The following is a 27,618-nucleotide window of genomic DNA, read 5'->3' as shown; positions in this document are numbered from 1 at the left end:
ATAGATTGGTTGCCATACTACCAAATACAAAGTAGATATAAAAAAGATCTAGTAGAATTCGGAATATGTAAAAAACCAAATGAAATAGATAAAATTCTAACAGGCCCAGATAAAAAATTCATTACTAAAATGTATAACTATCTATTAAATTACAAAAATATAGAAGAAATAGTCAAACACAATATGATAGCGTGGATGACTAATTTTGGCTGTACTATCCAATTGGAAGACTGGGAAAAATTATGGAAAGTAAATTATAAAATGACTCTATCTATACCGTATAAAGAAAATTTATATAAAATGTTTTTCCGATGGCACTACGCTCCAGCACGTTTAGCTAAAATAAATGCGAATATAAGTAACAAATGCTGGAAGTGCAAAAAAGGTGTAGGAACATATTATCATATTTGGTGGCTATGTTCGGAAGCAAGAAAATTTTGGATCAAAATTCAGACCTGGCTAGAAGAAATATTGGATTACAAATTAGAGACGAAACCAGAAATGTATTTATTAGGAATAATTAGAGGCCAACACAGTAAAGAAAATTATTATTTAATAAATCATATACAGTAATACCTCAACTTACGAACCTAATTGGTTCCCGGGAAAGGTTCATAAGATGAAAAGTTTGTAAGACAAAACATTGTTTCCCATAGAAAACAATGTAAAATCAATTAATCCGTGCAACAACAAAAAAACCGCAAAAAACACCGCCGCCCGGCTGTCACCTTTTGAAACAGCCGGGGGGCTTCTCAGCGTCCTCCTGAACCCGAATGCCAAACCCGAACTTCTGGGTTCGGCATTCGGGAGGCCGCCGAGAAGCCCCCTGGCTGTTTTAAAAGGTGACAGCCGGGCGGTGGGGCTTCTCGGCGGCCTCCCGAACGCCGAACCCAGAGGTTCGGCAAAAGTTCGGGTTCAGAAGGCTGCTGAGAAGCCCCGCCGCCCGGCTGTCACCTTTTAAAACAGCCGGGGGGCTTCTCAGCATCCTCTCGAACCCGAACGCCAAATCCGAACTTCCAGGTTCGGGTTCAGGAGGACGCTGAGAAGCCCCCCAGCTGTTTCAAAAAGTGACAGCCGGGCGGCGGGGCTTCGCGGCGGCAGCAGCGGCGGGTTCGTAAGAAGGAAAAAGTTTGTAAGAAGAGGCAAAAAATTTCTAAACCCCGGGTTCGTATCTCAGGTTGTTCGTAAGACGAGGGGTTCGTATCATGAGGTACCACTGTACTTACATCGGCAAGATTGGCATTTGCACAAGTCTGGAAGCAAGAAAAGACTCCAAATGAAGAGATGGTGATTAAAAAAATGTTAGACTGTGCTAAATTAAGTAAATTAACGTATGAAATACAAAATCAACAAAGGTTCAGGTTCAGGTTTATTGGATTTATATGCCGCCCCTCTCCGCAAACTCGGGGCGGCTCACAGCAATAATAAAAAACAGTGCATAATACCAAATCCAATGCCCACCCATCTAGTTACAATTTAAAATTAATAATCTCATAAAAACAATCAACTAAAAAGAGCCAACAGTGTGATGCAGTGGCCACAAAAACTAATGCAATCCTAGGCTGCCTTAACACAGGGCTAGAATGAAGATCATGTGAAGTGTTAGTATCAATTTATAATGCTTTGATAAGATCACACTTGGATTTCTGCAACTAGTTTTGATTGCCATATTTTTAAAAAAGGTGTTGAGACTCTATAAAGAAGGCAGAGAAGAGCAATAGGGGGCTTGAGGCTAAACATATAAAGAAGGGTTGCAGGAATTGAGTATGTCTACTCTATTGAAAAGAAGGATTAAGGGTGACATGATATCAATGTTCCAATAGTTGAAGGGCCAAGAACAGGGTCAACCTATTTTGCAGTGCAGCAGAAGGCAAGACAAGGAGCAGTGGATGGAATCTAATCCAGGAGAGAAGCAGCCTACAATTAATTAAGGAGAAATTTCCTGACAACTAAGAACTAAGTAATTGTCTGAAATGGTATTGAGTCACCTACTTGTGCAGGGTGTCGGAATAGAAGACCTGCAAGGTCCCTTCCAACTCTGTCACAAACTCTCCTCCTACCTGCCCTCAACTTTTCTACTTTCTCCACAGTAACTGAATTTAAACATTCCTGGGATAAACATATTTATTTATTTATTTATTATTTAGATTTGTATGCCGCCCCTCTCTGCGAACTCGGGGCGGCTCACAACAAGGCATAAACAAATCGTACAAATCCAAATAGATTCAAATAAATTTAAATATTTAAAAAAGTTTTTAAAAAAGAACCCCAATATACTAACAAGCACACACACAAACATACCAAACATAAATTGTACATGCCCGGGGGAAATGTTTCAGTTCCCCCATGCCTGATGACAGAGGTGGGTTTTAAGAACTTTACGGAAGGCAGGGAGAGTAGGGGCAGTTCTAATCTCTGGGGGGAGTTGGTTCCAGAGAGTCGGGGCCGCCACAGAGAAGGCTCTTCCCCTGGGGCCCGCCAACCGACATTGTTTAGTTGACGGGACCTGGAGAAGGCCCACTCTGTGGGACCTAATCGGTCGCTGGGATTCGTGCGGCAAGAGGCGGTCTCGGAGATATTCTGGTCCAGTGCCATGAAGGGCTTTATAGGTCATAACCAACACTTTGAATTGTGACTGGAAACTGATCGGCAACCAATGCAGACTGTGGAGTGTTGGTGTGACATGGGCATATTTAGGGAAGCCCATGATTGTTCTCGCAGCTGCATTCTGCACGATCTGAAGTTTCCGAAGACTTTTCAAAGGTAGCCCCATGTAGAGAGCGTTACAGTAGTCGAGCCTCGAGGTGATGATGGCATGAGTGACTGTGAGCAATGACTCCCGGTCCAAATAGGGCCGCAACTGGCGCACCAGGCGAACCTGGGCAGACTACTACAGAGTGTGGGAGAAACTGGATTGAAAAAAAGAAAGAAAAGAAATAGCAGTAAAGGAATATAATGTATACTAAATAGAATTGTAAAAGATTAATCTTTATGCATGTAGGGTAATGTAAATGTTTAATGTTTGTATGTTGTTTATATGTTGGTTTGTTAAATAAACTTTATAAAAAAAAGAGAAGAGAATGGATGATTGATCATTGGTAAGATTTCTCTTTTCCTTCCAAGAATTAGAATAATTGTGCTATTACAATTGTGTTAACAATATTATTGTAGATAAGGATGTATAATTAATCAACGTAATTATGTTGAAAGGTGATTTTTAAGTTAATAAATTTAGATTAATTTGGTATATGTTGGATTGAATCAAATTTTGATGCTCTGTATAAGATTTGTTCTCTATTGTTTATTTATTTATTAATTGGACTTATATGCCGCCCCTCTCCTTGGGGCGGCATATAAGATATGCATATAAGATGCATAATTTATAAATTGTGTTAATGTTGAAAAACTATCGATGTAATTTGGAATATTATAAGACTTGCCTAACTATTATTTGTAAAGGGTTTTATATAAAAGTATATACCGTATTTTATATGTTGGTTTGAATTAAGTTTAGATGAATAGAGATATGAAGAGAAATGAAACAGATTGAAAAGGATTTAGATAACTATTGATATTGTTGGTTTGTTATAAGATTTGTGTAATATTTATTTACAAAGGTCTCTATATAACACTATTTTACAGCAAACAGCACATTGTAAGTTAGATTACTGTGATTCCCCAGAGCAGTTCACCCCAAACAGGTGAGCGATTCCCCAGTGAAAAGGACTAATTCACGACACTCAGCTGAATCCTCCCTTACCAAGAGATCGCAGCTGCGAGAGCCATCGTGGGGCTTTCAAGATTTGCCCACGTTTCTTCAACACTCCATGGCTTGCATTGGCTGCCGATCAGTTTCCGGTCACAATTCAAAGTGTTACATAGAAACATAGAAGTCTGACGGCAGAAAAAGACCTCCTGGTCCATCTAGTCTGCCCTTATACTATTTTCTGTATTTTATCTTAGGATGGATATGTGTTTATCCCAGGCATGTTTAAATTCAGTTACTGTGGATTTATCTACCACGTCTGCTGGAAGTTTGTTCCAAGGATCTACTACTCTTTCAGTAAAATAATATTTTCTCATGTTGCTTTTGATCATTCCCCCAACTAACTTCAGATTGTGTCCCCTTGTTCTTGTGTTCACTACCCCTAAATCCTTTTCTTCTGAAGTATTTGCTAACACAAAAGTGCCAATAAAATACTCAGATTGAGGATTCCTTTTCCCCAAGTGCATTATTTTACGTTTGGAAACATTAAACTGCAGTTTCCATTGCTTTGACCATTTATCTAGTAAAGCTAAATCATTTACCATATTACAGATGCCTCCAGGAATATCAACCCTATTGCACACTTTAGAGTCATCGGCAAATAGGCAAACCTTCCCTACCAAACCTTCCCATTTGTCACTCACAAACATTAAAAAGAATAGGACCCAGAACAGACCCTTGTGGCACACCGCTTGTAACCTGACTCTGCTCAGAATACTCGCCGTTAACAATAACTCTCTGATGTCTACGCTTCAGCCAGCTGCAAATCCATTGAACTATCCAGGGATTAAGTCCAATCTTCATAATTTATCTATCAGCTCTTTATGTGGAACCGTATTAAAGGCTTTGCTGAAGTCCAGGTAGGCAATATCCACGGCACCACCTTCATCCAACACCTTTGTGACATAGTCAAAGAAATCAATGAGATTAGTCTGACATGATTTGCCTTCAGTAAAGCCATGCTGATTTGGGTCCAATAAGTTATTATTTTTTAGGTGCTGATTTATCCTCTGTTTGAGTAGAGTCTCCATCATTTTAACTACCACTGATGTCAAGCTAACTGGCCTGTAGTTACCAGCTTCTTCTCTACTGCCCTTCTTGTGGATAGGCACAACACTGGCCATTCTCCAATCCTCAGGAACTTCTCCTGTTAACAAGGATTGGTTAAACAAATCAGTCAGGGGGGTAGCAATGACAGATCTGAGTTCTTTAAGAACTCTGGGGTGGATGCCATCTGGACCCATTGCCTTATTTATCTTTAATCGTTCAAGTTCTTCTAAGACATTGGCTTCTAAGATCACTGGAGCTGAATCCGTACAGCTGGAAGCAATGCTATATCCCTCTATATTATTATTTTGTAAGGTGTCTTTTGAGAAAACTGAACAGAAGTAGCTATTGAAATGGTCAGCGATCTCCTTATTCCCATTAATGTTGGTCATGACCTTTAAAGCCCTACATTGCAATGGACCAGATTACCTCCGAAACCGCCTGCTACCGCAAGAATCCCAGCGACCGATAAGGTCCCACAGAGTTGGCCTTCTCCGGGTCCCGTCGACTAAACAATGTCGTTTGGCGGGGCCCAGGGGAAGAGCCTTCTCTGTGGCGGCCCCGGCCCTCTGGAACCAACTCCCCCCGGAGAGTAGAACTGCCCCCACCCTCCCTGTCTTTCGTAAACTACTCAAGACTCATTTATACCGCCAGGCATGGGGGAGTTGAAATAGCTCTTCCCCCTAGGCCATTACAAGTTATGCATGGTATGTTTGTGTGTATGTTTGGTTTTATAATAGGGGTTTTTAGTTGTTTTTTATTATTGGATTGTACATGTTGTGTTTATTATTGTTGTTAGCCACCCCGAGTCTACGGAGAGGGGCGGCATACAAATCCAATAAATTATTGTTATTATTATTATCCTTCTCGGAGCCCAGCCAGTGATCTACGCATGCGTCGGATGGACTAGACGCACCAAGGGAAAGCTCCCCCATATGAAGAAGAAAAAATAAAAGTTAACCCTTAACTACCCTCTCTAGCTTACTAAAAGTGGATTGAGAGGAGAGTGAACTGGATAAACTGTTGAAAAACTTCACCAGAAGGAGTTAAAAGTTGAAGTAAACAACTCTTTTTAACGCGGTTGGGTGAAGAAGTAAGAACAAAGCGAAGATGGCGTCTGCGGTGGAGCTGGAGGAGAAGATGGACTCGCTGCTTAAAGGTTTTGCTGACATGGGCAAGTTGCTCCAAGAGATGAAAAAAGATTTATCGGCACTGGGAACCGGAATGGCGGAACTGAAACAACAAACAAAAACTCAAGATCAAAGGATTGGAAAACTGGAAGCGGGGAAATCTCGCCAGGAAATTCGTATCATTAATCTTGAAGATAGACAGCGTCGTGCTAACATACGTTTGAGAGGCTTCCCCAAAGATTTTGGGGGGGGGCAAACAACTTATTCAAGAAATCTACCAGTGGTTCTTTGAGAACAAAGTTACATGTGAGTTGCAAGAATTTGAAAGAGCGCATTGGGCTTTTGGTCCTCGCAGGGGTGATTCAAAAGACATTGTTATCAGATTTCTTTCAGAAAGAAGAGCTGCAGAGATTTTTAAAGAACTCAAACAGATTTTAAACTTACGCTACAAAGCCTTTCCAATACGTGTTTTAAAAGATTTATCTGCCGAGACTCTCAAGATGAGGAACCAGATGAGAGAGATTTCTTCTCAGTTGTATGAAAATGGGATAAAATTTTCTTGGAGATATCCTGCCACCATTATTGTGTTTAAAGATACTAAATTTTTCCAGGCAAAGTCATTAGAAGAAGGAAGGAAGATGCTTTTACAATTGGGATTAAATCCAGAGGAAGCAATGCAGATCCAGGCACCGATCGACCAGCCTGAAGCAGCAGAACATTTTTGCGAGCCAGAACAAACCAAGGAGGAGAAAATTGCCGAACTTCAAAGAGAATTGGCCTCACTGCAATCGGAGAAGCGTGATCAGCCTCGTGTGACCAGACAGAAGAAAAAATAATAAACTGAACTGAGTTGTTGTGCTAATATGGTATTAAGTTTTTCAACTAATTAACTTCCTTTTTTCCATACTTTTGTACTTCTTGTTGGGGGTTCACGTTAGTTAAGAAAGGGAAAGGAGGGAAGGAGGGGGGAATCTTTTATTGTCTTGTAAAATGGGGGAGAAGGGAGGGCTTTCAGAGGGAACGTAGATCTAAGCGTGCCTCTCAGTAAGGGAAGATTTTTTTTCCGTTGCCTTCCCCTGTGGGAGGGTCAGGCGAGGGGCACAGGGTGGGGATTCTTTGGGAAAATAAACAATTCTCCGGTAGGCTCTGTTTTGTTGAAAGAGGAAATGCATTTAGTTTATGCAGATGGGTGATCTAAGCCTTCTATATCTCAATGTAAATGGTCTATCATCACAGAAGAAGCGATGTAGAATCATGAAGCTGGCTAAAGACTGTTATGCAGATATTTTATTCTTGTCGGAGACCCATAAGGGAAGGGAAAAAACAAACAAATTAGTAAAAAATATTGAATGGGAAAAAACTTATCATTCGAAAGGAACGAATAAATCCAGAGGGGTGGCTATAATGGTTCATAGAAGAGTGGATTTTCAGTTAAGCAATATTAAGAGAGACAAGGATGGTAGAATGTTATTTATTAAGGGGAAAATAAGAAATAATCTAGTAACTTTAGCGGTTATTTATGCCCCTAACGTAAATGCAAAACAATTTATAATAAATGTAAAACGGAAATTAGATAACTTTGCGGAAGGTATAGTGGTTTTAGCAGGTGATTTTAATTTGGAACTAACAACAGGGAAGGGGGATAAGAAAAAGTTACATTTAAATAAAATTAATATGATGGACCTCCATCAAAATGTGGTTAAAAGAGATACTTTCTATTCTGCTAGACATAATAAATTTAGCTGTGTAGATTATATGTTAATTAATAAAACAGATAAGGTTAAGTTGAAGAAAGCGGAAGTGAAAGCCATATGGCTATCAGATCACGCTCCTATGTTAGTTGTGTTAGAAATAGGGATTTCTAACAAACAAAGAATTTGGAGGTATAACCCCATTGTCTCTGCAAATGAGGAGAGCAGAACTAAATTACAAAAGGAACTCAATGGATTTTTTAGTATTAATGCAACAGGCGAGGTTAAAGAAACAATAGTTTGGGATACACATAAAGCAGTGATGAGAGGTAATTGCATTAGTACGGAAGCTTTCCTTAGGAAATCCTGGAATGTTAAGAGGAATAATCTATTAAAAGAGATAGAATTAATCCAAGAAACTTTAAAAATTACAAGAAACAGAGAATGGAATTTATTACTATCATTTAAGAAAAAGCAATTGCAATTACTTGATGAGGAAAATTGGAATAAAATGAAGATGATTATGAAACATAGAATTAGTAGCTGGAATAAGAAATCCATGAAGCAAATGGTAAATTATTTAAAAAAAAGAAAAGAGAAATCTGTTATCTCTGCTTTAAAAGATAAGGATGGTCTAATAAAGCGTAATACTGTAGAAATAGAAAAAATAATGAGAGACTTTTATGGGGAATTATATAAAAAAGAGTATGTTGTTTCACAAACTTCAGAGGTTAAAAAGCAATTAAAGAAAGAGGACAGTCAAATGTTAAATGCAAAAATTACAAGTGAGGAGATATCTAGAGTTATTAAGGGATTGAAACCTGCTAAAGCTCCCGGTCCAGATGGTTTTACAGCTGAATATTATAAAGTGTATATGAACGAATTATTACCGTATATGGAGAAATTGTTCAATAATGTAATGGAAACTTTTGAAACTCCACAAACGTGGAAAATGTCAGAAATTATAACAGTCCCAAAACCAGATCGTGATTTAATGGATCCTAGTTCCTATCGCCCTATTAGCTTGTTAAATCAGGACTATAAAATATTTATGAAAATATTGGCAAATAGGGTGGAGAATATATTACCAAAAATAATTGGAGAAGATCAATATGGATTTGTGAAAGGAAGGAAAATCTTTGAACCAATAAGAAACGTGATTAATGTTCTACATCATGCTACCAGTACCAAAAGGAAATTAAGCATTTTAAAATTAGATGTTTATAAGGCCTTTGATAAAGTTAATCATGAATACCTATTTCAACTATGTAAAGATTTAAATATGGGAAATAAATTTTGTAAAGTTATAGAAACAATATATAAGGATAATGTAGCTCAAATTAGAGTAAATGGCAATAGAACAGAAATGATTAAAATTCAAAATGGAACTAAACAGGGATGCCCATTATCCCCAATGCTATTTGCATTAGCAATTGAGACCTTAGCAAATAAAATTAGAAATGATAAGGAATGGAGAGGTTATCAAATAGGGGAACTTGAATTGAAATTAAACTTATTTGCAGATGATGCTATAGTAATGTCTCAAACCCCAATTGAAATGATGAAAAAAATAATGATATTACTTCAAGAATTTAAAGATCAATCTGGGCTCAAGGTTAATATAGAAAAGTCAGAGATAATATGCTTAAATACTGGCCCCAAAGAGCAAATTGAAATTCAAAAAATTTCAGGATTGAAACTAGGTTGTAAAAAAATGAAATATTTGGGAATTTGGTTATTTAAAAATCCATCCAAAATAACAATGGCCAATTATAACTTAATATGGAAAAAAATCCAGAAGCAGATCAAAAATTGGAAGGGGAAAAATTTAGGAAGAATGGCTAAGATAAGGGCCCTTAAGATGATGATAATACCAAAGATGATGTATTTGTTTCAAGTTTTACCGGGCAGCTTTCCTGAGGCAAAATTAAGAGAATGGGATAATAGACTAAACTTTTGGATTGAAGGAGAGAAAAAATCTAGAATAAGGAAGTTCTTCTAAGACATTGGCTTCTAAGATCACTGGAGCTGAATCCGTACAGCTGGAAGCAATGCTATATCCCTCTATATTATTATTTTGTAAGGTGTCTTTTGAGAAAACTGAACAGAAGTAGCTATTGAAATGGTCAGCGATCTCCTTATTCCCATTAATGTTGGTCATGACCTTTAAAGCCCTACATTGCAATGGACCAGATTACCTCCGAAACCGCCTGCTACCGCAAGAATCCCAGCGACCGATAAGGTCCCACAGAGTTGGCCTTCTCCGGGTCCCGTCGACTAAACAATGTCGTTTGGCGGGGCCCAGGGGAAGAGCCTTCTCTGTGGCGGCCCCGGCCCTCTGGAACCAACTCCCCCCGGAGAGTAGAACTGCCCCCACCCTCCCTGTCTTTCGTAAACTACTCAAGACTCATTTATACCGCCAGGCATGGGGGAGTTGAAATAGCTCTTCCCCCTAGGCCATTACAAGTTATGCATGGTATGTTTGTGTGTATGTTTGGTTTTATAATAGGGGTTTTTAGTTGTTTTTTATTATTGGATTGTACATGTTGTGTTTATTATTGTTGTTAGCCACCCCGAGTCTACGGAGAGGGGCGGCATACAAATCCAATAAATTATTGTTATTATTATTATCCTTCTCGGAGCCCAGCCAGTGAGTTCCGGATGCCCAGCCAAGTTTTGCCCTCGCAAGAGATTTTCCCTGGAACCCAGTGTGTGAATTTCCGATGCCAAATCTCCCTGCAGCCAGCAGATTGCCCGGTGGCTCCCAATAAACAGATACAAATCTTGGGACTCAAGATAAGAAATCCTCCCTGTATGATAAATTGGGACTAATAGATGGGAACTAATCACACACAGTTTAATTGACTATTTTAATTGATTGAAAGATTGGGGAAGACCATTGGACCAGCGATTATTAGTTCATTAAGATTTGATTGTTTAGTTAAATATGTTAAAGGGTTAAATAACGTTCAGGAGGGAAGTGTTTTTAATAGGAAAGTGAACACAAGAACAAGGGGACACAATCTGAAGTTAGCTGGGGGAAAGATCAAAAGCAACATGAGAAAATATTATTTTACTGAAAGAGTAGTAGATCCTTGGAACAAACTTCCAGCAGACGTGGTTAGTAAATCCACAGTAACTGAATTTAAACATGTCTGGGATAAATATATATCCATCCTAACATAAAAATACAGGAAATAGTATAAGGGCAGACTAGATGGACCATGAGGTCTTTTTCTGCCGTCAGTGTTCTATGTTTCTGTGTTTCTATGATAAATTGGGACTAATAGATGGGAACTAATCACACACAGTTTAATTTACTATTTTAATTGATTGAAAGATTGGGGAAGGCCATTGGACCAGCGATTATTAGTTCATTAAGATTTGATTGTTTAGTTGATAGAGGATCATCTACTAGACTAACAGCCAGATTAATTGAATAGATAACTCCAATTGATGAAAAACTATCCAACCAATTAACTAATTGATTGATTGCCCCATATATTGAATACCTGCAAATAAGGAATTAACTAGAAACCAAAGTTTCAAACTTGACAGGTACTCGAAAACCTGATACTAGGCACTCATTAGTCACTTAAACTTTCAACTTTAACTAGGCTGGGATTCCTCAAATTCAAAATCTCAACTGAACTGGGGGAACACTTCAATCCCCAATTGGACTACCTTAGAAAACAGGGTAAGACACGCTACACCCCACTCTCAACTAAAATCACACATGGAAGAAGGCACAGACACCACTGTGATCTGCAGAACTTGTTTCGGGTACACGCTTATGCCCACAAATACCAAAACTACATATGCACCAAATGCAAATTAATCAAACTACTATAAGAAAAAGTATAACTATTTACGGGACTGTCTCCTGCTGCATAGTTCCATGCGACTGATTAGAGCTCACATGGTTGGCCTTCTCCAGGTTCTATTGACTAAACAGTGTTGGTTGGTGGGGCCCCGGAGGAGGACCTTCTCTGTGGTGACCTTCCACCATTCTTGTAGCCCGTCTTTGGACCCGTTCAATTTTGTCAATATCTTTTTGTAGGTGAGGTCTCCAGAACTGAACACAGTACTCCAAATGTGGTCTCACCAGCGCTCTATATAAGGGGATCACAATCTCCCTCTTCCTGCTTGTTATACCTCTAGCTATGCAGCCAAGCATCCTACTTGCCTTTCCTACTGCCCGACCACACTGCTCACCCATTTTGAGACTGTCAAAATCACTACCCCTAAATCCTTCTCTTCTGACGTTTTTGCTAACACAGAACTGCCAATGCAATACTCAGATTGAGGATTCCTTTTCCCCAAGTGCATTATTTTACATTTGGAAACATTAAACTGCAGTTTCCATTGCTTTGACCATTTATCTAGTAACGCTAAATTATTTACCATATTACAGACACCTCCAGGAATATCAACCCTATTGCACACTTTAGAGTCATCGGCAAATAGGCAAACCTTCCCTACCAAACCTTCCCCTATGTCACTCACAAAAATATTAAAAAGAATAGGACCCAGAACAGACCCTTGTGGCACACCGCTTGTAACCTGTCTCTGCTCAGAATACTCACCGTTAACAATAACTCTCTGATGTCTATGCTTCAGCCAGCTTGAAATCCACTGAACTATCCAGGGATTATGAAACCAGGTTGCAACGCCTTGGTCTCTTCTGCCTTGAAAGACGGTGTTTACAGGGTGACTTGATCGAAGTGTATAAAATCACGTATGGGATAGAAAAGGTGGATCGAGAAAAATTCTTTATCACACAATACTAGGACGAGGGGGCACTCCCTAAAGCTCATAGGTAAGAAAGTGAGGACAAATAAAGGGAAATATTTCTTCACCCAGAGGGTCGCTGGTTTATGGAATTCACTTCCAGAAGAGGTCGTGACAGCTGTCAGCCTTGATAGCTTCAAGGCAGGATTAGACAGATTCATGGATGCCAAGTGTATCAGTGGTTATTGAAATATGTCCAAGTGCTGCCTGTATGTTGGTTGAGGCAGGCAGGATTCCCTTGAGTGCCATTTGTTGGAGGTCAAGGGAAAGGGAGGGTCTTGCCTTCTCTTTCTGCTCAAGATCCCCATGGACAATTGGGCCACTGTGTGACACAGAATTCTGGACTCGATGGGCTTTGGCCTGATTCAGCATGGCTCTCCTTATGTTCTTATGCATTGTGCTGACCACATCCACACACCATTTAGTGAATGGGGGGAGGCTAATAGGTCACCTGACACTGCCATGACAACTTGAGTTTGACACCCCAGGTCTACAGGGGGAGTTCAAAAGCCATAAGTTCCCAATTAGAGGAACAGTCCATTTCCTCAGAATCAAACTTTGAAGCTCAAATTAAAATGTGTAAAATCTGTATTATACCTCACACCCTATACACACACACACACACACACACACAAACACACTAGTTCCTAGGGTCCCACCAAAGCCCCCTGGAGGGGAATCAAAAATTGTCTTATCCTGTGACTTCTCTGAGGAACCACTGTTGATGGTGGGAGCCTCCCAAAACAACAAGCAGCTAGAAGGACATCAATTATGCTGCAGAAAATGTTAACCCAAGTCTTTTTGGAGTAGCACTCGTCGCCTGGTGAGTAAAAAGGATTAACCATTAACCAAAATGGGTGAGCAGTGCAGTCAGGTGGTAGGAAAAGCAAATAGGATGCTTGGCTGCATAGCTAGAGGTATAACAAGCAGGAAGAGGGAGATTGTGATCCCGCTATATAGAGCGCTGGTGAGACCCCATTTGGAATACTGTGTTCAGTTCTGGAGACCTCACCTACAAAAAGATATTGACAAAATTGAACGGGTCCAAAGAAGGGCTACAAGAATGGTGGAAGGTCTTAAGCATAAAACGTATCAGGAAAGACTTAATGAACTCAATCTGTATAGTCTGGAGGACAGAAGGAAAAGGGGGGACATGATCGAAACATTTAAATATGTTAAAGGGTTAAATAAGGTCCAGGAGGGAAGTGTTTTTAATAGGAAAGTGAACACAAGAACAAGGGGACACAATCTGAAGTTAGTTGGGGGAAAGATCAAAAGCAACATGAGAAAATATTATTTTACTGAAAGAGTAGTAGATCCTTGGAACAAACTTCCAGCAGACGTGGTTGGTAAATGCACAGTAACTGAATTTAAACATGCCTGGAATAAACATATATCCATCCTAAGATAAAATACAGAAAATAGTATAAGGGCAGACTAGATGGACCATGAGGTCTTTTTCTGCCATCAGTCTTCTATGTTTCTATTCGTATAAATAAATATAAATTCAATATAAATCCAATAAATAAATGAATAAACAAACAAACGAACAAACAATTCTACCATGCCACGGAGTCCGTTCATGCTGTAGAAAAACCCAGTTTGTTTCTTGAATGCTGTATCAAATATCCATCCTGTCTTTCCGGGACTTCTGCCAGAATGATGTAAATCTGGAATATTAATAACTCCTTCTCAGAGACTGTAATGAACTGCTGGAATTCAGTGCAGATAACTAATTGACACATGGACCATGTTGTGGTTAGCTCTGGCCCTGCTCCTGCCCCAAGGACTGGATGTGGGGGAGACATCCACATGCTGCAGGCCTGTTTTGCCCCCGGTGGAATCTGCTGATGAAGGCTCCTCTGACCAAGAAGACATGAGTGACAGGGAGGAGGAGAGTGTGGCAGACAGCTCAGAAGGAGATCAATTATCTAGCTCCTCCTTGGATTCAGAACAAGAGTTCATGATACAGCCACGCATGAGGAGAGCGATGCATCGGCAGCAACAACTGAGAGATTATTATCAAAGAAAATGAGGCCACCTGTGGTTGGGTGGGGCTGTGGTAATGAATGAGGCTGCTATAAATAGCAGTCTGTGCGTTTGGCCATTGTGGAGGATTATCTGATCATTGTGTTTCATGACTGCTTTACTGACTTTGACTTTTTGTGTGCTGATTTTTCCCCGCTTTGAAACTAAACCAGAGCAAAGTGTTTCACTTTGTGAAAGAAGGAGGACTGTGAATTGCCTCATAGTTGCAAGCTAAGTATCACAGAACTGATAATGGACTTGTACAAATTACCAGTTTGTTTGGAGACGAGTGCTCTTTGCTATACCAAAAGAGGGCTTAGTTTAAGTGAATTTTCATTATAAAGAACATTGTTTTGAATTTTCAAACGTGTGTGTGTCTGAAATTTGTACCTGTGAATTTTTGGGAGGATTCTACCAGAGAGCCCGACAGAACAGACCGTTGCCCAGCTCTTGAATAAGCTTCTTTCGTGTATAAATCTGAAATGCTAATTTTAATACATCTATTTTATATGAACCCAGTCTGATTCCCTGGTTGCGTGAATGTTATTTCCTAGGGTTTGCCGAGCCCAATCAGAACAAAATATATCTATAAGCAGTGCTGGGTTTCAAATAAATCAACAAAGGGTTCTCTGTCCTACTGACCAGCCGGGTGGTCGTGGCCATGGTAGGCAGTATTCGGCCTCCTGCAACTCCCTGGGAGCAAAAACGGGCCACGGGGACATGCCATCCGGGGGTGGGTTCCAACTTACCTCACTGCTGGTTTGCTTCCTCCTGTGCTGCATGGCGATGCCTCATGACTGCATGCGTGTTTTGCTCGCGCACACATTTGCAGTGCAATTTTTTTTAAAAAAAAAATTAAATGCTGAAACCAAAATGGTGACGCATATAGTGCCAGAAATTTGGCTTCTGCGCATGCGCAGAATTTTTTTTTTAAAGATGACAGCGCCCGGGGACCGGCATTGACACATCCAGTTCGGTGACGTCATTGTGACATCACCAGTGGGTTGCTACCGGTTTGGCCACTTCCTGTTCTGCCGGCTTATGACACAAGCCTTCAATTAAAAGTAAAAGTAGCCAAATTCATATTTTGACAGCAGCCAGGATAGTATATGCGCAAAATTGGAAAGGGGAAAATGTCCCCAAAGAAGAGGAGGTTATTAAGAAAATATTGGACTGCGCTGAAATGGATATGATGACAAGACGGTTAAAAGACCAGGAGGAAACAGAATTTTATGAGATATGGCACAAAGTGTATATATGGATAAATAAGAAGAAAAACTAAAAGTAAAAAGAATATGAGAATTGTACAAGTAGGGATATGATTTAAAAGTTATGTTAGAAGTACAGTGGTACCTCAAGATACGAACCCCTCGTCTTACGAACAACTCAAGATACGAACCCGGGGTTCAGAAAAAATTTGCCTCTTCTTACGAACTTTTTTCGTGATACGAACGCCAAACCCGAACTTCCGGGTTTGGCGTTCGGAGGCTGCTGGGAAGCCCCCCAGCGCGGCTGTCAACTTTTAAAACAGCCGCGCGGCTTTCCAGCAGCCTCCGAACGCCAAACCCGTAAGTTTGGGTTTGGCGTTCATATCACGAAAAAAGTTCGTAAGAAGAGGCAAATTTTTTCTGAACCGTTCGGAGGCTGCTGGGAAGCCGTGCGGCTGTTTTAAAAGGTGACAGCCGGGCGGCGGGGCTTTCCAGCAGCCTCCGAATACCAAACGCGGAAGTTTGGGTTTGGCGTTTGGCTTCGGGAGACGGCTGGGAAGCCGCGCGGCTGTTTTAAAAGGTCACAGCCGGGCTGGGGGGGTTGCTGGGAAGCCCCCCAGCCTGGCTGTCACCTTTAAAAACAGCCGCGCGGCTTTCCAGCAGCCCGTGAACGCCAAATGCGGAAGTTTGGGTTTGGCGTTTGGTTTCGGGAGACGGCTGGGAAGCCGCGCGCGGCCGTTTTAAAAGGTCACAGCCGGGCTGGGGGGGTTGCTGGGAAGCCCCCCAGCCCAGCTGTCACCTTTTAAAACAGCCGTGCGGCTTTCCAGCAGCCTCTGAACGCCAAACGCGGAAGTTTGGGTTTGGCGTTTGGCTTCGGGAGACGGCTGGGAAGCCGCGCGGCCGTTTTAAAAGGTCACAGCCGGGCGGCAGCGGGGGTTTTTTTGGTTGCACGGATTAATTGACTTTACATTGATTCCTATGGGAAACAATGTTTCGTCTTACGAACCTTTCGTGTTACGAACCTCCCCCTGGAACCAATTAGGTTCGTATCTTGAGGTTCCACTGTAGTTTATATATGAAGACTTACTATATAAGGTAAAACAAATTTCTTCTTTTTATTCAAAGCAATGAGTTGATTTAAAGTGTATTCTTTTTTCTGTATTGAAATTTTACTTCTAGAATAAGCGGGGAAGATGCAACCCCATTTCTATGTTAAATGTATGTTTGTCAGTTTTGTCTATTATATGAAAATTAATAAAATGTATTGAAAAAAATAAATAAAGGTAAAAGTAGCCAAAACAGACACACACATGGGAAAATGCAACAATAGTTTCTTTATCCAAAGAAAAATAGAAGCAAAACCCCCTTTTTAAATTCAAAGGGATTTCTTGTAAAAACAAAACACACTTGAATGCAGTGAGATAACAAAGACAATAAAACTCCAGTCAATTAACCAGTAACTGTGAAATTTGTCACAGCCACTACTCTTCAGACGTTGTAAAACTCACTACGATTTATGGTCAAAGTCCTGAAATCCGGAGTCCTGAGAACAATCCTGAACGGCAAGTCAAGGTCCACAAGTACGATCAGATAATCTTCCACACTGCGAGGCCAGCACGCTGCCCATTTAACAGCAGCCCTAATTACTTGAACCTCACCCAACCACAGGTGGACTCTCTTATCACCTGTAATACTTTTGAAGCTGTTCTCTCCTATGCATAACTCTACGCATGCATGGATCTATCATTGTTTCCTCATCAGAGTCTATCGAAGATAATGAGGACTGGCTTCTTCCTCGGCTGTCTGCCAGGCCCCCCTCTTCCATCTCACAGAAACTTCCTTCTTCAGATGATAATTCACTGGCCGACTCTGTCGGCAGCAAAACAGGCCTGTGACATTTGGATGTTTCCCCCACATCCACTTCCAGTCCTTGGGGCAGGAGCTGGGCCAGAGCTAACCACAACACTTCTGTGCATTGTTTTATGCCTAGTAGGCCTCCCTGCAGCCTCCTGGGATCAAGAATGGGCAGTGGGAGCATCCCTCATGCCGTTTTGTGCCTGGTAGGCCTCCCTGCAGCCTCGTGGGAGCAAAAATTGGTGGTGGGAGCACCCTTCATGCCCCATTTTAGTCCTCCTCATAGGCCTCCCTGCACTTAACTCAAAGCGAAAACGAGGTGTCTAGGAGGCATGAGTGGTTACTTAGGAGATTTACTCATGAGTAGCTGGCTATTGGGCCACACCCTCACGATATTTAAAATGGAATCACGCATTGCTTCAGTGCAGAGAACAATGTCGTTCATCTAAAAATCTAGTTTCAGTTCGTGTATTCAGTTCGTGTATTGTGTTTATAAGAACCACATTCTTTTCTTTCTTGATGAGCTCCGGGCTTTCAGCCAACTCCTGTAAGTCTACAATAAGAAACCTACTACAATCTAGTAATTATTTGTGGTATTTATCTACTCCTGGGACTCTGGACAGCTGCTAAGACTTTATAATCAGTGCAGTAAAACCTTTGCTGGATTTTACCATCTTTACAAAAAGACTCAAACTGCATAAGACTTTTGTAAATAGTAAAACCTTTATTAGTTAATCCGGTGGTGTGCGTCTCATTTTTAGGGGTCTCGGTGCTGGGACAGAACAAGTATACAGTGTTCCCTCGACTTTCGCGGGTTTGAACTTCGCGAATAGCCTATACCACAGTTTTTCAAAAAATATTAATTAAAAAATTATTTGCGGTTTTTTTTCTATATCACAGTTTTTCCTGCTCAATGATGTCATACATCATCGCCAAACTTTCGTCTGCCATTGCTGATTGGCCGAAATCTCAGCCAATCAGCATTGTTATCACAAAAAAAAATTATTGTTAATAAATAATTACAGTGATCCCCCGGGTATTGCGATCCCGATCATTGCGAAACGGCTATATGGCGATTTTTCAACCCGGAAGTAAACAACACCATCTGCGCATGCGCGCCCTTTTCTTTCTATGGCCACGCATGCGTAGATGGTGGAGTTTGCCGGGCAGATCAGCTGCTGGGCGGCTTCCCTGGGTCTTTCCCCTCCCGGGGTTTCCCCTTTGCGTGGGCGGCGGGGAAACCCCAGCCCCGCTTCCCAGCTGAGTGGCGCGAGCAACGGCGTGGGCGGGCGAAGGGCGGGCGAAGGGCGCGCGGACAAGCGGCGGCCGCACCAGCAGCAGCGAGGAGGCGAACATCCGTGTTTCCCCTTTCCGTGGGCAGCGGGTTTCTTCGGCTCCTCGCTGGTCCCCAATTCCGCCAACATCAGGCTCTTGTGGCCGCCCATTCATGCCGCTCCGTCGCTCGCCATGCTGGCTTCCCCTCAGGAGACGCGCCTGAGTGGCCTTTTTGCTGTTCCTCTCAAGAGTTCTTGCGGGGGAAAAGCCGCTAGCCGGCTTTCGGAGCTCCTCCGGCGTCACCCGGCTTCTGGTAGAAGCCTTCTCTCTTTTTTTTCTTGCGGCGAGCCCGAGCCGTTCCTCTCTCGACCGCAGCCGAGCTTCCCTCGGCCCCCTTTGGCCCCGTCACCTCCTCCCCGCCTGCGAGACTCTTCTTCTCCGGCTTTCGGAGCTCCTCCGCCGTCACCCGGCTTCTGGCAGAAGCCTTCTCTCTTTTTTTTCGTGCGCTTGGCGAGGAAAAGCAGGCGGGGAGGAGGCGACGGGGCCAAAGGGGGCCGAGGGAAGCTCGGCTGCGGTCGAGAGAGGAACGGCTCGGGCTCGCCGCAAGAAAAAAAAGAGAGAAGGCTTCTACCAGAAGCCGGGTGACGCCGGAGGAGCTCCGAAAGCCGGCTAGCGGCTTTTCCCCCGCAAGAACTCTTGAGAGGAAGAGCAAAAAGGCCACTCAGGCGCGTCTCCTGAGGGGAAGCCAGCATGGCGAGCGACGGAGCGGCATGAATGGGTGGCCACAAGGGCGCTCTGGGTCCCGGACGCGCGCGCTCCCCGCCGAGTCTCCCCGCCGCCCAGCAGGATCGGGAGCCCGGGTGAGACGGTGAATTGAAGACGGGCAGCTCGGCGGACGCCCTCATGGAGAGGAACCCTGGCGGGGCGGAGCGCCGATCCGCTTCCTCCTCTACCTCGACGGCGGACGGCGTCGCCTCGTCTTCCTAGGCTTGCCACCCTCCCACGCGCTCCTGAGGCCGGCGGGGAGATCCTTCATGCCCCTGCCCGCCGAGTGCCCCAAACGGCAGGATCCGCTCGGTCGCCCGCGGCTTTTTTCCTGCGGACTCGCCCCGCCGCTCTTGCCCCCGCCTGGAGAAGATGCACTTGCGCGGGACTTTGCTGCTCCTCTCGCTCCTCCTCAGCAGCGGCGGCACAAGCGGCGGCCGGACAAGCGGCGGCCGCACCAGCGGCGGCGGCACGAGCGGCGGCCGGACAAACGGCGGGCAGGCGGGCGGGCAGGCGGCTCCTCAGCTGTTGGGCGGGGGTCTTCCCAGGTGCGGAAGTAAAAAACACCATCTGCACATGCGCGGCCATGGAAAAAAGGGCGCGCATGCGCAGATGGTGTTTTTACTTCCGCACCACTATATTGCGAAAAACTGATCATTGCGAGGGGTCCTGGAACGGAACCTTCGCAATGATCGGGGGATCACTGTATGTTCATAAATATTAGGATCACTAAGTGTCTTATTCAATGGTGAGTAAATGGTTTTTACAGGAATGGGAAATAGTAATTTAGGGGTTTAAAGTGTTAAGGGAAGGCTTGTGATACTGTTCATAGCCGAAAATGGTGTATTTACTTCCGCATCTCTACTTCGCGGAAATTCGACTTTCGCGGGCGATCTCAGAACACGTCCTCCACGAAAATCGAGGGAACACTGTATTGCCATTTTTTTCTTCCTCCTTCCTGTCTACAAATTTTTTTCTTTTCTCAATCCGCATCTAATACCATTATAAATTCTTTGCAGTCAAATTAAATGGTCAGCTTCTCAGCTGGATTTACAAGGGGACATTAGAAATGAAATTCAAGCCTTCTCTACACTTATCACTTGGAGCCTCAGGTGGATTCTCATGTGTGCAATAAGGGTACAATGTTTCCTGAAGCACCATCCACACACAGAACACGCAAATGGTTTCTCCTTTGAGTGTATAAGCATATGATTTAGAAGGGTGGTCCTAACACTGAAATTTTTCCCACAATCTGGACACTCATATGGTTTCTCTCTTGTGTGAGTTCTTTGGTGTGTCACTAGGCTGGAACTCTGGGTGAAATTTTTCCCACAATCAGTACATTCAAAGGGTTTTTCTCCTGTGTGAGTCCTCTGGTGTACCACCAGGCTGGACCTCCGACTGAAACTTTTCCCGCAATCAGGACATTCAAAGGGTTTCTCTCCTGTGTGAATCCTTTGGTGTACCACCAGGTAAGAACTCTGACTGAAACTTTTCCCACAATCAGAACATTCAAAGGGTTTCTCTCCTGTGTGAGTCCTCTGATGTATCAACAGGTAGTTCTGACTGAAACTTTTCCCACAAACAGGACACTGAAGCAGTTTCTCTCCTGTGTGAATCCTCTGGTGTCTCACCAGGCTGGAGTTCCAATTGAAACCTTTCCCACAATCAGGACATTCAAAGGGTTTCATTCTGGTGTGAGTGCTTTGGTGTGAAACGAGGTAAGAATTTCAACTGAAATTATTCCTACAGTCAGGACATTCAAATGGCTCCTTGCCTTTGTGAATCCTTATTGTATCACCAGGCTAGAATGATCACAGAAACATTTCCCTCAAACAGGACATTCAAACAGGTTCTCCTTGGTATGAATCCATTTGGCCATGCTCGCTAAAGGATTTACCACATTGGGAGCACTTGTAGGTCTTCTCTCAGGTGTGAATCCTTCCCTGAAACAAAGCAGAGTTGTTCTGATCAAAGATTTTGCCACATTCAAAGTACAGTGATACCTTGTCTTACGAACTTAATTGGTTCCGGGACAAGGTTCTTAAGGTGAAAAGTTTGTAAGACGAAGCAATGTTTCCCATAGGAATCAATGGAAAAGCGATTAATGCGTGCAAGCCCAAAATTCACCCCTTTTGCCAGCCGAAGCGCCCGTTTTTGCACTGCTGGAATTTCCCTGAAGCTCCCCTCCATGGGAAACCCCACCTCCGGACTTCTGTGTTTTTGCGATGCTGCAGGGGAATCCCAGCAGGGGAATCCCAGCATCGTAAAAACGAGCGCTTTGCTGGCAACGGAAGTCCGGAGGTGGGGTTTCCCAGCAAAGGGAGCATCAGTGAAATCGCAGCATTGCAAAAACACTGAAGTCCTCGAATCCCCACCTCCAGACCTCTGTGTTTTTGCGCTGCTGCGATTTCACTGAGGCTCCCCTCGCTGGGAAACCCCACCTCCGGACTTCCGTTGCCAGCGAAGCGCCCATTTTTGCGCTGCTGGGATTCCCCTGCATCATCACAAAAACATGGAAGTCCAGAGGTGGGGTTTCCCATGGAGGGGAGCCTCAGGGGAATCCCAGAAGCGCAAAAACGGGCGCTTCGCTGGCAATAGAAGTCTGGAGGCGGGGCATCCCAGCGGCGGCGGTGGGTTTGTAAGATGAAAATAGTTTGTAAGAAGAGGCAAAAAAATCTTAAACCCTGGGTTTGTATCTCGAAAAGTTTGTATGACGAGGCGTTTGTAAGACGAGGTATCACTGTACACTGCTCAAAAAAAATAAAGGGAACACTCAAATAACACATCCTAGATCTGAATGAATGAAATATTCTCAGTGAATACTTTGTTCTGTACAAAGTTGAATGTGCTGACAACAAAATGAAATTGACTGTCAATCAGTGTTGCTTCCTAAGTGGAGAAGTTTGATTTCACAGGAGTTTGATTTATTTGGAGTTATATTCTGTTGTTTAAGTGTTCCCTTTATTTTTTTTTAGCAGTATATATGTAAGGCTTTTCTTCAGTCGGGATCCTTTCATGCATAATCAACTGTGATTTGCAAGTTGTATCATTCCCACAACTGGGAGGGGGGCATTTGCCCAGGTTCGCCTGGTGCACCAGTTGTGGCCCTATTTGGACAGGGAGTCACTGCTCACAGTCACTCATGCCCTCATCACCTCGAGGTTCGATTACTGCAACGCTCTCTATATGGGGCTACCTTTGAAAAGTGTTCGGAAACTTCAGATCGTGCAGAATGCGGCCGCAAGAGCTATCGTGGGGCTTCCTAGATTCGCCCACGTTTCTGCAACACTCCGCGGCCTGCACTGGCTGCCGATCGGTTTCCGGTCACAATTCAAAGTGTTGGTAATGACCTTTAAAGCCCTACATGGCATTGGGACAGAATACATCCAGAACCGCTGTATTGTCTGGCCACCAGGACTCTGCTGTGAAGTCTCATAGCCTGCCTGTTGGGAAGAACTTGAATTTCACCGTCTACTTTTCCCAGGTAGAAATCTCTCCTTGATTTTCTTTCGTTTCTCTCTCACTTACTGAGGAAAGTGAAGAATTGTGTGGCTTTCTCAATATTTAGAATGTAGTGATTTTCTATTAGCAAATGAGATGCCTATTTTTTTTTATAAACCACGACCATTACTTTGTTCCACAATTTTTCAGTCATTGCTTGTCTTGCATTAGCTAATTAGCTACGTTATCATATACAACATATATGAAGCAGAGTATAAGATCATTAATTATGAGCTCTGGCTGTAGAACAAGGCTGCAATCTAACATTCATGAAATGACTAAGTCCATAACTTTTCATTAAATATAAAACATATTGCACTTCAAACTATCTGTATCCTTACAATAAACAAAGTTTATATCAGATGATAATTATTTTCAATTTGGCGTTACAGATTGTAATTGGCGATGCAACCACTCAAATGCCAGCTGCTTTAGATAGCTAACAGAAACAGTTTATCACAAAATTAATGTTAAAAGTTTGATTTTAGTTTTCTGTAATTCTCATCCTGCAAATTTGACAAAAAATTAAAAATGATTGAACCCTCATAATATCTAATTGCAAAGTCTGTTTTAATAACTATTTTACATGGTTTAGTATTCCCAGATTGCTAAATTGGAATAATTCCAGGGATTAAATGTTGTGAGCCACCCTGAGTCTCATGAGAAGGGCAGCATAGAAATCGAATAGATAGATAGATAGATAGATAGATAGATAGATAGATAGATAGATAGATAGATAGATAGATAGATAGATAGATAGATAGATAAATAAATTTTTATTTCTGGACTGACTTGTTTTGCTATTCAATGTTGTTTATTATCCTCAGGGTTGTCCACAGTGCTCTTATTGCCTTCCTCTTTGTCTATAAGATTCAAATAAAAAGGATATCTTTAATTGTGCATAAAATGGTTGCAGAAGATGAAAAAAAAAGGAAAACCGTTTACATTCATTAGAATGAAAAATGATGAATTTCACTTGTTGACTAAGTCAATCGCAAATTCTTAGCAGTGCAAAGGGTTGTTTCAAATACAGTCAAGTGAAAAAGAAAGTACACACTCTTTCCTTTCTATGGTTTTACTTATCCAGACATAACAAATATCATCTCAATTGAGCAGAATTGGAAGGGACTCTGCGGTCCCTCTAGCCCAGCCTTTGCTCAAGCAGGAGATCCAATACCAGGCCTGTGAAACTGGCAGCCTGTTGGTCGGACATGGCCTGTGCAGGGTACCCCAGTCTCCAGTGATGGAGCACCACAACTTCTGAAGGCAAGCTGTTCTGCTGGCTACTTGTTCCCACCATTAGGAAATTTCTCACTGCTTCCATAGTACAGAAGAAGCCAAGTAGCATCACTCATGCCCTCATCACCTCGAGGTTCGACTACTGTAACGCTCTTCATATGGGGCTACCTTTGAAAAGTGTTCGGAAACTTCAGGTCGTGCAGAATGCAGCTGCGAGAGCAGTCATGGGCTTCCCTAGGTATGCCCATGTTTCACCATCACTCCGCAGTCTGCATTGGCTGCCGATCAATTTCCGGTCACAATTCAAAGTGTTGGTTATGACCTTTAAAGCCCTTCATGGCACTGGACCAGAATATCTCCGAGACCGCCTTCTGCCGCACGAATCCCAGTGACCGATTAGGTCCCACAGAGTGGGCCTTCTCCGGGTCCCGTCAACTAAACAATGTCGTTTGGCGGGCCCCAGGGGAAGAGCCTTCTCTGTGGCGGCCCCGACTCTGTGGAACCAACTCCCCCCACAGATTAGAACTGCCCCTACTCTCCCTGCCTTCCGTAAAATCCTTAAAACCCACCTTTGCCGTCAGGCATGGGGGAACTGAAACACCTCCCCCGGGCATGTACAATTTATGCATGGTATGTTTGTGTGTGTGTTTATTAATAAATGGGGTTCTTTTTAAATCTTTTTAAATATTTTAAATTTATTTGGATTTGTCATGATTGCTGTATCTTGCTGTGAGCCGCCCCGAGTCTGCGGAGAGGGGCGGCATACAAATCTAAATAATAAATAAATAAATAAAAATAAATAAATAAATAAATAAGTACTGCTAATGAAAAGCCCTTGATCAATTGATCATCATCAATTATGACTACATTTATAAAAGCTGAAATTGTAGGAGTTTCCTGCTCTCCGGCATAGAGGTGTGTATTAACACAATACCAAAGAGTAAAGACATGAGCAGTGATCTTAAGAGAAGGAATTGTTGCTGCCCATCAATTTGGAAAGGTTTAAAAGGCTGTTTCCAAACAATTTATAGCAATAGCATTTAGACTTATATACTGCTTTATAGTGCTTTTACAGCTCTCTCTAAGCAGTTTACAGAATCAGCATATTGACCCTAACAATGTTGGTCCTCATTTAACCCACCTCGGAAGGATGGAAGGCTGAGTCAACCCTGAGCCGGTGGTGAGATTTTTTTAAAAGATACATTTGTAAAATAATGATCAGATCATTTGTAAAATAATGATCAGAGAACTTCCATTTTAATATGAAATGCACCTATTTAACATAACAAAATTATAAATGCTTATTTGGTCACTACAAAATCTTTAAAGGTTGTTTAATTGTAACAAAATTATTAAAAGTACTGTAATTATTACAAAATAATTGAACCTTATTTGAGGGTGGCTTGCTGATGTTGTTGGGAAAGTCAGTCCCATATTCCAGAGCTGTAGCTGTAGTACCTTCCCTCCCCACTCCTCCTTTCCTTTCCTTCCCTTTCCTTTCTTCTTCCTGGACTGGATTAATTGCTCTCCGCCATATCTGGCCCAGGGACCAAGATTTTTCCATGGACCACCAAAGGTAGAACGTGGTCCGGGGACAAGATTGGTGACGTGTGCTCTATAGAGTGCTTGCCTTTTTCTATCTCTTTGTAATGTAGTGGGATAACAGTATATAATATCTCCGGGACCGCCTTCTGCCGCACGAATCCCAGCGACCAGTTAGGTCCCACAGAGTTGGCCTTCTCCAGGTTCCGTCCACTAAACCAGTGTTTCCCAACCTTGGCAACTTGAAGCTACCTGGACTTCAACTCCCAGAATTCCCCAGCCAGCAAATGCTGGCTGGGGAATTCTGGGAGTTGAAGTCCAAATAGCTTCAAGTTGCCAAGGCTGGGAAACACTGCACTAAACAATGTCATTTGGTGGGACCCAGGGGAAGAGCCTTCTCTGTGGCGGCCCTGACCCTCTGGAACCAGCTCCCCCCCCACCCACCGGAGATTAGAATTGCCCCCACCCTCCTTGCCTTTCGTAAACTCCTTAAAACCCACCTCTGCCCTCAGGCATGAGGGAATTGAGACATCTCCCCTGGGCCTATACAGTTTATGCATGGTATGTTTGTGTGTATGTTTTGCTTTTTAATAAGGGGTTTTTAGTGACTTTTAATTATTAGATTTGTTATACATTGTTTTATTACTGTTGTGAGCCGCCCCGAGTCTGCAGAGAGGGGCATCATACAAATCTAATTATTATTAATAATATTAATAATAATATTAACATTAATAATAATAATAATAATAATAATAATAATAATAATAATAATAATATAAGCTGCAGTTCTCCTTTAGGTCAGGGCTGCTCAGAAAGCTGGCAATACTTTGCTGGAATCTAGGGTGAACAAGGACCGTTTGCATATTTAGTATATGTTGAATCTCTTGCTTTAGATGAGGCAGGATTTAGCCATGTTTCCTTTATGCTTCAAATTGTTCTAGCAGTTTGCAATGTCCGCAGGTGTGACAGCGTGCAGCACCAGTGGACTTAGGAACCTGCAGCAGCAGCCGCTGACATGCTGCAGTCCAGTTACTTCTCTGCTTCCAGGCCGTGCAGGAAACCAAACAGCCCGACTTGCTCCTGGACTCTTCCCCCACCCGCTCTCAACTCACCTTCCAGCTGCTGCTTCGATCATAGGAAGAACAAAAAAAGCCGCTTTACACTCCACCTTTCTCCTACGAGTCTCCCGGAAGAGGAAGTTCCTCTGCGCTTCTCTTCCCTCACATCCTTTCTATATTGCAGTACTCTATGGTTTAAAAAACCTTTTTTAAGGTCAAGCAAGGATGGCACTAATGTGTTGATGCCTTTCTATGCACAGGCTCCATCTAGCGACAGGAGGTGGAAAAAACAGTCGTCCAATCTCCATCAAGGCGTTTGGAAGCTGTTTTCACTGATTACATGGCAGTAGGTCGTTTCCACTCCTAACAACCGGCTTTTGCATTTGAGCCAGGGGTGAGCTACTGCCCGGACGGGGGGGCGGAGCTCCACCCCAGAGCACCCAATTTGCACTGAAAGATGTTGGGGAAAAATGCATAAGCCACGCCCACAGTGATTTGAGCCAAGTTGATGTCTGACCTTGCAGTTTCCCTGGCAAGGGTTTTTAGAACTTATTTTCTCCCTTTCCTTAACCACAGGGATAGGTTCCTCCCGGTTCAGGGAGCAAAAATTCTGGGAAAACTAACAAAATTCATTCATTTATTTACTTATTGGATTTATATGCTGCCCCTCTCCGAGGACTCGGGGCGGCTTACAACATATAAAAACAATACAAAATACCT

The 27,618-nt window shown here is 42.7% G+C and overlaps 1 protein-coding gene across 2 annotated transcripts; it reads right to left on the bottom strand.

The window, feature by feature from the left end:
- Window positions 1-20,576: 20,576 nt before the first annotated feature.
- On the bottom strand, window positions 20,577-27,047 carry LOC139163070 (zinc finger protein OZF-like). 2 transcript variants are annotated; one of them, XM_070744016.1, is made up of 3 exons: window positions 26,953-27,039; window positions 23,852-23,922; window positions 20,577-21,501 (listed from the first exon to the last, which is right to left on the bottom strand). In XM_070744016.1, exon 3 carries the CDS (start codon window positions 21,244-21,246, stop codon window positions 20,632-20,634), a length of 615 nt encoding a protein of 204 aa, XP_070600117.1. In that variant the 5' UTR covers window positions 21,247-21,501; window positions 23,852-23,922; window positions 26,953-27,039; the 3' UTR covers window positions 20,577-20,631. The 2 variants fall into 2 exon arrangements, with proteins under 2 accessions (XP_070600117.1, XP_070600116.1); XM_070744015.1 differs by lacking the exon at window positions 23,852-23,922 and having other exon boundaries at window positions 26,953-27,047.
- Between the last annotated feature and the right edge of the window lie 571 nt (window positions 27,048-27,618).

Source organism: Erythrolamprus reginae, chromosome 2 (genome assembly GCF_031021105.1).
Source record: "Erythrolamprus reginae isolate rEryReg1 chromosome 2, rEryReg1.hap1, whole genome shotgun sequence".
NCBI classification, from domain to species: Eukaryota; Metazoa; Chordata; class Lepidosauria; order Squamata; family Dipsadidae; genus Erythrolamprus; species Erythrolamprus reginae.
This window is presented reverse-complemented; position numbering and strand designations above follow the sequence as displayed.

Coding starts and splice junctions, on each gene's coding strand:
- LOC139163070 (XM_070744015.1), bottom strand. CDS start 21,246: ATGAAACCCTTTGAATGTCCTGATTGTGGGAAAGGTTTCAATTGGAAC.